At 41.1% G+C, this 10,986-nt stretch overlaps 1 protein-coding gene across 4 annotated transcripts in view; it reads left to right on the top strand.

The window, feature by feature from the left end:
* The window catches only part of SACS (sacsin molecular chaperone), a 52,561-nt gene that overhangs the window by 15,970 nt on the left and 25,605 nt on the right, over positions 1-10,986 (top strand). Inside the window, exons 2-5 of one of the 4 annotated variants that reach the window (XM_015852084.2) lie at positions 768-1,291; positions 6,995-7,145; positions 8,821-8,908; positions 10,477-10,562. In XM_015852084.2, coding sequence (XP_015707570.2) covers positions 1,269-1,291; positions 6,995-7,145; positions 8,821-8,908; positions 10,477-10,562 — 348 coding nt within the window. In that variant the 5' untranslated portion in view covers positions 768-1,268. Of the gene's footprint in view, positions 1-672; positions 1,292-6,661; positions 6,788-6,807; positions 6,831-6,994; positions 7,146-8,820; positions 8,909-10,476; positions 10,563-10,986 lie in introns of those variants that run through there. The other 3 variants (XM_015852083.2, XM_015852081.2, XM_015852133.2) reach the window with 3 other exon arrangements.

Consider the following 10,986-nt stretch of genomic DNA (forward strand, 5'->3'; position numbering starts at 1 on the left):
TGACTTTCTGCATGTATTGAATGAAATGTTTTCTGCTGTCTGACAGCACATGCCTTGCCTCATTTATAAATGCTCCTGCTGCTACAAAAATTTTGTGTGTCAGCTTGAAGGAATTAACTCCTGACTGTATGGGCAGCATAGGGTGGATGTTGACCTATACCAACTGGGAAGGGGGGATTAGATGGGAACACTCTGAATTCTCCCTATGGAAATTCACTGCAAGGTAATTAATCTCTTCCTTTAGTTTCAAGTCATTTGAGTAGACCGGTAAAGTCCTTCCCCATTAAGGTAATGCCCAGCCTGTTCTTTTCCTCAATGGAATAATCTTGTGTCAAAGCTATAATATATTATAGAGTCTTTTTTAGCAGACACCAATGCAAGGAAGAAATTGAAAAACTTTGTAGTTATTCTGTGTACTTACAGCTATATATGTTAGTTATTGTATTGATTGCACGATCTGCCCTTCATGAACCCGTGCTGGCTGGGCCTGATCCCCTGGATGCCATGCACATGCTGTGTGATCTCACCCAAGATGGTTTGTTCCATAACTTTCCCTGGTATTGTATTGGAAGAAAAGCAGAAAACCTCATTGGTCTTTTTCAGTTCTCCACGTGCTTACAAGCACTGTAATGCAGAAGGCATTTTATAATTAGTAACATGACTCACTTAATACTATGCCCTCTGAGGAAATGACTCTCCATACTCTTCAGTTTAATTCTCTGTCGTACTAACGGTCCACACCTTTTCTCTTGTGCCTGTTCTTCCAGAACTCCTGAGCTGATGTTAAGAAGTGGCTTCTCGCAAGTGTGAGGGGGAAGACAAGTCAAGACTTTGGCCTTCACAAATAATCTTCCAACTTTGTTTCCAGAAGAAAGGAAGAAAAAGCAGAAACAGAAGCCGTGGCACTCCTTCTCCAGAAAAACTATTAGAAATCAATCACACAAATGCATCATCTTGAATTCAGTTAAAAAAACCACTAAGTGAGACTTTGCTTGAGTCTGTTCTTGATTATGAGAAAGGCAAAGTCTGTAAACAATTAACACCGAGTTTTAGAAGAAAACTGGAGAAGCAGCAGATGGTGAGATATAAAACAGTCTTTTGGATTTAAGGGATGGAGTGAAAACTAAGCTGAGTTTGGGCTTTCCAGTGTCCACTGAAGAGGAGAGGATGAGCCACAAAGAAAAGAAGACTGAAAAATCATCTTCTAATTTATAAATCCAGAATTTGCTTCATGTTTCTATTGGGAAGATATCAAAGAAGAAGAGACAATGGAGATCAAGGATAAGAACAGGTAAATAATTTAATTCCTCTAAGCTTTTTTATTTTTATTTTTATTTTTTTTTTTTTTGTTAGGCTAATATATTCCTGCTCAACCCCCTATGGTCCTCAGTAAGATGAGCACTGGGTTTGAAACTTGTTTAGAATGTGTTTTTTAAAACATGCTACATTTAAATTTAAACAAGTGAGATAAATTGCTTTAGTTATAAAATCATAAGTAGGTATCAGGTTCTGATGCATTTACATATGAATTATGCCCATCAAATCAATGAAAACTGCTTTAAAAAGTTCCTATGAGATTCATAGTCTGACCTTCAATTTACATGTAGAATTCACTTTCACTACTGCATTTAAAAAAAAGCAAAAACAAGTGAAACTTCTCTTCTTTGTATTTCCAAGCAGTATGTTATGGGGAAAAATGGATAATCTTGCTAGCAGCTGAAAAACAGCGTGAGTTCTTTGCGTAGACAGTGTCTGAAAAAAAACTAGGAGATAAATATTTATTTGGATCTTAAACTATCTCTGGAAATATTATTACCATCAATGCACGAGGGGATGACTGCCTCCATTCCTTCATCCTCATTCAGTTGCTGAGCTGCTCTCCATCACATTTCCAAAATCCTGTCTGTCTGGTGAAGTCCCCAGAGCCAGGAAAAAGGGAAATATTACTCCCATTTTTAAGAAAGGGAGAAAGGAAGACGTGGGGAACTACAGGCTGGTAAGCCTCACCTCTGTGCCTGGGAAGATCATGGAGCAGATCCTCCTGGAAGCTATGCTTAGTCACATGTGGGTTGAGGGTGTGATTTGAGACAGCCAGCATGGCTTCACAAAGGGCAGATCTTGCTTGACCAATATAGTGGCCTTCTATGATAGAGTGATGGCTTCAGTAGATGGGGAAGGGGCGATGGATATCATCTAGCTGGGCTTCTGCAAAGCCTTTGACATGGTCTGTCACCACATCCTTCTCTCTGCATTGGAGAGGTGTGGATTTGAAGGATGGACTGTACGATGGATTAAAAATTGGCTGGCTGGATGCAGCTAAATGGTTGTGATTAATGGTTCTGTGTCAGGGTGAAGGCCAGTCATGAGCGGTGTCCCTTAGGGGTCAGTCCTGGAATTGGTGCTCTTCAACATCTTCATCAGTGACAGACAATGGCATCAAGTACACCCTTAACAAGTTTGTGGATGATACCAATCTGGGTGGTGCCGTTGATACATTGGAAGGAAGGGAAGCCATCCAGAGGGACCTGGACAGGCTAGAGAAGTGGGCCCATGTTAACCTAGTGACTAATATGAACTGCTTTTACAGAAGAGCATCACTGATTAAGCTGTAGATGGGTTTTGCTGCAGTATCAAACACACAGAATTACAGAATTGTAGGGCTTGGAACTGATCTCTGGAGATCACCTAGTCCAACCCTTTGCTAAAGCAAGTTCCTTGGAGACCCTGCTGCGTTTAATCTCATTTTTACATATTCACAAAAATCTCTGACCACTGAATTGCTTTAAACTGACCCACGATGGCAGGAAGAGAGTGCAATGGGTGAAATGCAGTGGGGAGTAGGAAGCTGGAAATACTTGACACCTTTCCCATGCCCCTTCATGTAGGACAGAACATGGAAGAGCAGCCTCTGGCTCTTGAGGGTTTCTGCATATAAGCTAGAACTCAGAGCAGTGTTCGCTCGAAAATACCACAGCTTTGGAAGTGGACTTGTCAGGCAAACCAAGAGTCCCTTTCACTTCTTCTTTGTGTTTTCCCAGAAGGGAATAGCCTGCATTGTTTCTTCCCCTTTCCTTCCCATCCTTTCACAAGGCCTTCCTTGCATCTCATGTTTTTACCTTTGTGCCACCCATCTATCTCCTGTGGTCTGAAGGATAATCTATTATTTGTCTTTTTGTGTGTTTTAAAAACACGCAAAGGAGGTAGAACTGATAGAGAACAAACAGAATCTGTTAGAATAATTTTTTACTTAGAGGATGGTGATGCGCTGGTACAAGATGCCCAAGGAGGCTGGGAATGTCCTACCTCTGCACGTACTCAAGACCAGGCTGGATGGGATTCTGGGCAGCCCGATATAGATGATCTTTAAGACTCCCTCCAACCTAAGCCAATTACTGGGTACCATCCACTTATTTGATGCACAGACATACACAAATACTCTAATAGGCCCTTGAAGTTGTGTGTTGTCATAATTTTTGAAAACTGCACGAATCTTCTTTTTGATACTTTGATATTTTATCCAGATACACAGGGTTCTGTTCAGTGATGCCCAGAAAATATTCTGAAACTCTGGAGCATGATCAGATGTAGTATTCAAAAGTAATCCTCTAGAACAGAGATGAGAAATACTTCTTAGAATGTGTAATCTATGTGTAATCTGGGGCTCATTTTACTATTATTGAGTGGATTTTTCTCACTTTAAGTATAAAGATTGAAACTTCATTAAGTATTCTGAAATGAAAACAGGAAAACTGTCAATGTAGTATGGAGGAAATGCCCGTGATAAACCGATTCTTTGTGTCCCATATAGAGGCCTGGACTGGATTCATTGTGATACTTTGGAACATACTTTAGACACTGAAATCAACATGCAAATTTAACCTCTGGTTTTTGGTGTTGCAAAGTTAAAGTGGGTGTTCTAAATCCAGTCCTCCTGTTGTTGCCAAAGGCTGCAAGAGAATAACTATTATTAAAATATGTGCCAACAGCAGTCCTTGAAACACTGCAAGAACACTTAAATCCCACTTAAGGCAGTTCTCTGAAGAGTAAGTGGAGTAATGGTTACTCTACTGTAGTTAAGAGTAAAGTTAGGTCTTCTCTAAAAGAAAATAATGTGAAGTAACCTCCCAGTGGTAGATCTAAGAGGAAGTTTTACTTACACATTTGAGAAGATTTTGAAATTCTTCCATTTATTAGTGCCTTCTTGCTCTGCTGTTTATTAGCAAAACACATACAAGTTTCACGGTCTCTTAAGGACTTCCCTTGACATTTCCTCAGTGCCATCAAAGAACTGGCTTGAACATTAAAAGAAATAATTGGGAGAGTAAAAGTATTATTTGGAAATAAATGCTGTCCTTGGCCCCTCTGCACTTAATTCATTTGTTTGTTATTATTAGTGTTTCAGGAGTGTTCCATTCGTATAATACTTGGGCCCTGGAATGTATGTTTAGAAATACATCAACTTGCAAATGGAATAAGAACACTTTCCTCTAGTTCTTGCATATTTACTAGGCCATGATCATGCAGCTATTTGGCTTAGAAGCTGTCTATGATAGTTTCATACGAGGACTGAAGAGTAGGAGAACTGATTCAAACTTACTGCACCTAACTAAATTGAGACAATTTCAGCAAAATACTTCAATTTTTGTAGCAGATTTTTGGGTAGTTAATAATCAAGTTTGCTTTGCTGGCAAAATTGTCTTTTGTCAATTTTACTAGATTTAATTGATGCCTGTTTAGTGATTTTGGATAAGAAAAACATAAAAAGCTGTTTTCTGTTAATGAAGCTATTCAAATAAGTAGAAACTTTCCACTCTCCAGAAAGAGGTGGTTTCCCAGTGAGTAGCACATGTGTCATCAGCAAATAACATCAGCCAGTGATAGGTTTATACTCAAACTTCTTGAAAAGCTAAGCAAGGATATAAAGCAAGCTGTTGGCAGTGACTGCAGACCAATGCAATCTATAGTCTCTGGCTAATGGGAAATATTCATGATGTAATGTTGAAAACATCTGTTAGAAACACTTAAAGAACCGGGTTTAAGAATGAAGTTAAGGGCTTACTGTGACAAAGAAATCTTTGGCTTTGTGTTTCCTATGTGCTGTCTCAAACAAATGTAGCTGTTGAGTGACATCTACTTGCTTGCCAGCACTGCAGAAAATTTGCTGCATTGGATGATACTGTACTGCAGCGGATTTTCTCTTATATCAGAAAGTGTACACTATTTGTCTCTCGGTATTCTTCCATTTGAAGACTCTATTCTATCTTTTTGTGCACAGTTATAAGTAAGGACTGGGCTTGAATCCATCTCTTTCTGCTGCAGCACTCTTATTTTAAATTATGTGAATATATGATCACACTGCAACGCAGACTTTTCTGTGGGTAAGGGACATATTACTATGAAAATATATTCCAATTTGTTTGATAAAACACTTTAGTACTGCTGAGACTCTTTCCACTTCTTTTTTCTATTGTTTGTCTGCTCATATATAGGTTATAGGTTATATGACCTTATTCTGAGCCAAACCCAACCCTTGTGTATGGCCATAGGAAAATTTCTGTTTGTGTGGTTTTAAATCCAAATACAATCTTTGGATGTGGTATCAGTTTGTTTGTTTGTTTCTTTTTTCTTTGCTACTGAGATCAGTGCCTTCTCTTACTAGAAGTTTGTCCCAGACATGAATGCTGCTACTGGCTACAGTTTCAAAAGCCACACTGAATTCAAGGTTTATTTCATTCACCAATTTTGTTCCATCTACATACTTGATCATTGCATCATATAGGGTAATTCATGCTTTCTCTTCATTATTACATTTTTGTCCTTTGAGAATTCTATATGGACTCCAAATGGATGTTCTCTGCGATATCTCAGATCTGAGATGAGATTTAGTGGCCTCCAATTCCTTTCAGCATCCTTTTAGACCTTCACAATGTGCCTTGCAGTCACATTGGTCTGCATTTGAAGACTCTGGTGAATCCCATCTGTCTATAAGGACCTGAGTAGTTGGATGTAGTGCTCAGGGACATGATTTAGTGGAGGGTTGTTAGGGTACTACGGTTGGGTTGTGGTTGATCTTTTAAGGTCTTTTCCAATTTGAGCGATTCTATGATTCTGTGAACTTCTTAGCTGTAGTTCCTAATTGTTGCTTAGTTCTCATCCCTTGGCAGCTCCTCTCCTTCTCAAAATGTGTCAGAGATTGGGAACACGCTTTGCTCAAGCAGCGAGTGCTTCAGCTGTTTCCATGCAGATGGGCATTAAGTTGTTTCCCCTATCCATCAACATCCAGCTTGGGATTTTACAGAAATTCCTTTTGCAATGAGCATACTGCAGTCACTGAGCTGTGGTACAGGCTGAGTGAAAACAACTGCAGTGCAACCACTGCATCCTTTGCTTCTGCACCTTGAGAGGTTGGAGTAAGCTCTATTTCCACAGGTTTTGTAAGGCACGAGGACTTAGCACAGGCCCTATGGGATAAAGTGGATGGTCTTTATCAGTAAGCACTCATGATCACGCAAGTGACTGACAGAAAAAAACGAGGTTTCCTCCTGTGTTCCGTATCCTTCAGAAACGCGGGGTTTATTAACCCTAAGACCGCTGGGCCTGGATGCTGGGCAATACGTGATGTGGGGAGACACTGTAGCTTAAGGCCCCGTTTTCTCCTCCTCCTTCCTCTTCCTTCACGGCGCAGAGCTGAGGACCAGCCCCTCCCGCCCGCCGCCGAGCGGTCCCTCCCCTTCCCCATGTGGGGAGCGGTGGTGGCGCCTAACGGTCCTTTGTGCGCTGCGGGCATGTGAGTGGCGGCGGGATGGGACAGGACGGGTCGGGTCGGGTCGGTGGGTACAGGCGCTGCCACAGCCTCTTCCCTGGGGCCCGCCGCCCCACACCGCACCCCGGCCGGGACCTCCGGCTGCCGCCTCGGGCCTCCGGGTCGTGAGGGGCTGCGGGTGGGCTCTTGGGCAGCGCTCCTCAGGCGGTGTCTCTCTCTGTGTTGGTGCAGGCTGGCCCGGGTCACCGTCCTCCATGGCTGCCTGGGCTGCAGGACGTTCGAGCTGCCGCTCTCCGCGGATGTGGGTGACGTGAAGGCGCGGATCGACGCGGAAGCCGGCTTCCCTGCCGCCCGACAGCGGCTGTGGCACTGCGGGAGAGAGGTGAGAGGGGAGGGCATGGGGCTCCTTGCCCGCCTCCCGGCCAGGTCCCGCAGCACCGAGCCTCAGGGCGGAATTTGAGGTGTAGGCACGTGGGAGAGGGGGATGAACGAATGACCTTGTGCTGTGGAAAGCATCGACGGGAGGTCATGGGCTCAGTGCTGCTTGGTGAGCTGCTTCCGTGCTGCCTGGAGCTGCCGGCGGGGTGGGATGGGGCTGGGAGGGAGGGCAGGGACCTGGGCTGCCTTCATTGTGGCACAAGGATGCTCAAAGCGTGGAGAACCGAGTGATAATAGTTGTATTGTTCAAGGAACACCCTCTCTGACGTGTTTTAAGTTTTGAAGCCAATTACCCGTGTAGTACATATTTTATTTTCTAGCTGGGTTTTTCTGTCCTTGATTTTGTGCTCTTCAGGCCTTCCTGTTTTGGGAGAAAGTGGCTCATCGTATCACTCTCTAAAACCCATCTGGAAGCTGAGATACCAGTGCTGCTCTGTCTGACCCTGACCTCTGTGTTTTGGCAAGGAGCAGTCAGTAAGCAGGCTGCAGTAACTTCTAAAATACATGTTTCAGGTTAACATATAGAAATATCAATGTGAACAGGCATGTCCTGTACTGCAGGAACCTCAAAAATCCTTCTGAAACTTTTGAGTGCTTGGTTATTTTATACTTTAATTCTTTATTTTATTGCTTTGTCATTTTTACTATCATAGCTGCTACCACATGTTAAAAAATATCCAGTATTTCTTTCTCACGTAGTGCCTTATAGAGTCATAGAATCATTAAGGTTGGAATGATCACTAAGATTATTAAGTCCAGCCATCAGCCTGTGACTGCTCTAAGACATGTCACTCAGTGCTAAATCTACCTTTCTCTTGTATACGTCCAGGGATGATGACTCCACTACCAACCTGGGCCTACTGATGCTCTGAAGACTTCTTAAAACTGATGCAATTGAAAAGAAACATGTTTCTAATTAGTGTTTTAGAATTATGGCAATGTGCTGTGGACTGGAACTTTTTGCTTATTAAATGTATCTTGATTGTAAGCATCCCTGTGTGAGCACTTTTTCCTAGTGATTTGTTTTTAGCCACTGAAGAGAGAAAGTAGAATCATAGAATTACCCAGGTTGGAAAAGACCTTGAAGATCATCAAGTCCAACCACAGCCTAACCATAGGACCCTAACTCTAAAAACCCTCTGCTAACTCATATCCCTGAGCACCACATCCAAACGGCTCTTAAACACAACCAGGGATGGCAATTCAACTACCTCCCTGGCAGCCTATTCCAGTACTTAACTACCCTTTCTGTAAAGAAGTTCTTCCTAATATCCATCCTAAACTTGCCCTGTCACAACTTGAGGCCATTTCCCCTCGTCCTGTCACTTGTCACTAGTGAGAAGAGACCTGCCCCACTCTCACTGTAAGCACCTTTCAGGTACTGGAAGAGGGTGATAAGGTCTCCCCTCATCCTCCTCTTCCCCAGACTGAACAGCCCCAGCTTCCTTAGCCTGTCCTCTTAGGGTTGATTCTCCAAGCCCTTCATGAGCCTTGTTGCAGAGTATTTGTGTTCTTCTAGCTAAAGCCAGGCTTCGTGGTATAAGTATGCATGGAATATAACTAATCTAGAATACATACGCTGCAGAGTGTTTTGACTAAGATCTGTTTTTCTGTTTCAGTTGTCTGATGATACCAAGATTGTAGATCTTCAAAAGTCTCCGAATCAAATTTTTCTAAAGCTTCAGTCAGAAGCATTGAAAGGAGGAGGTATGAAAAATACTTGTCTCTGTTTATGAGCTTGAAGGTCCAAATGTTTTCTAATGCAGTCTGTAGTTAATAGAAATTATTTCATCTTTAAATGGGAAGCAGTATTTTTTCTTGTATGTTGTAAGCATCCATTTGTTATTACAAGAGAACGAAACATGATAATGCGTGAAGAAGGAAGTCCTTTTCATGCAGTTATTTTATTTGGTGTGACAAAAAGGCTTCATTTCTTAGTTTAGTAAACCACAGATTTACAGACTGATGAATTTCTAAAAATCACCTGTGAAAATGGACTGTGGTTCCATGAATGAAACATTTTTCTTTCTCTTGTTCAGTATATGGCTGCGATAGACTTCAAGTAAACATTTTTTTTTCCTCTTTCTAAACTGTTTTGTTGTTTATTTTGGTCATACAAGTATATGGGGAATACATTGTAAGTATTTCTGTGGAAATCCCTCATGGAAAGGAGAAACTGTTGCTGTTTTTTGTGCTTGAATATTTGGATGTGAAATTTTCTAAAGAGATACCACTGTAAGGATTCTGTGTTTAGAGAAAGCCCTTAACTTTTCCTAGCCTACAGTGCTTATGTAAAACAGTCTCAAGGATCTGAGGGCTTTAATACCAGACTTCTGTGTGCATGAGTTCTGAGACACTTTTCATAGAGCAGGTGATTCAAGGTGATTCTCAGCAGGTAGATCTCATAGTCATCACTTTTTTCCACATTGATGAGGATGCTGCTGTGTTGTTTTTTTTTCCTATGTTTGTTAGTTTTTGTCATTTTTTTTTCCCATAGTATATGTAATGTGTGTTTGCATATGTATACATTATTAACAAATACACGCAGAAGGGAGAGAGAAATAACCATTACATTAGCAATTTTGAAGGGAAGCGATAGGTGAAGACATTAGTAGAGCTAGTTTTCCTTGTGGCATTACATCTACTGTTCATCTCAAATTTTGTTTTGGGGAACTGCTCTTTAGACTGGAGGTTGAACTGGTGAGGTTTGATCCTTTCATTCTATAATAGATCATTTCTCTTAGAGCAGGGGCTAACTGTGGGGTTCACAGAATGCTTATTCACCAGAACTTCAAAACTGGTCAGTAGCTTTCTGAGCCTTTTCCTCCTGCACTGAGCACAGGGAGCACCCACACTAACACCAGGCCAGCACCACAATGTGCAAGAACAGGAAGTTTGTGCTAGAGACAGCGTATGCTGTGTGAGTGCATGCCGGAAAGGATCATTTCTGGCTGTAAAATATTTAGAGCCCTAGAAGTCCTACAGTTCAAAAAGTAGTTGTCCCTTAGAAGTTGCTGTATTTGAAATTTCAGTAGCTGGGAATTGGGATATAAATGACGTGAAGCCTTAGCTATCAAGTTTGTTTCACCTAGATTTGAAACCTCATACTAACATTAATATCAACTGCTTTTTTTCTTTTTCTTTTTTGGGTGTTATAATATCAGATCTTTAGTTAATGTAAAACAAGATTTTAAGTAATTGGTATTTTTTATTAAATTTGAAAGTAAATGCATATTAGAATAATACAAATTTTCTTTGTTTGTTTCTGTTTTTAGGTCGTTTCGGACAAACAACTCCACCACTTGTTGATTTTCTTAAGGATATTTTAAGAAGATACCCAGAAGGAGGACAGATTCTTAAGGTAAACAATAAATGGTATTTTTAGAAGAAATTTATGTGCATGACATACTACTATCAGCTTAATGCTTTTTGGCAAATCTTTATGGAAGATTTGAAATGCTGAAATTTGGCTTCATCAGATAATCATTCTAGTACAGTAGATAGATATTTCTATTTCTGTAAAGCAAAATGGGTTGTGATTTTTTTTTTGTTAGTCTCTGAGCTTGCTTGTCATCAATACCATTAAAATTAAGAAAAAAGAGATAGATAAAGTGCAGATGTTAATTTATGTCATGAGATCTTTTGACTTAATTATACGTTATTATTATTATTATTATGTTAATGAAGTACTGCATGTAGTGACTGTTTGTCACGGTTTGAACTAAAAATCCACCTGCGTCCGTGACAGGGGGCCGTAGGCCCCGGAGGGGCCCTAGGCCGAAAGG

The sequence above is a fragment of the Coturnix japonica genome, chromosome 1, assembly GCF_001577835.2.
Source record: "Coturnix japonica isolate 7356 chromosome 1, Coturnix japonica 2.1, whole genome shotgun sequence".
In the NCBI taxonomy this organism is placed as follows: Eukaryota; Metazoa; Chordata; class Aves; order Galliformes; family Phasianidae; genus Coturnix; species Coturnix japonica.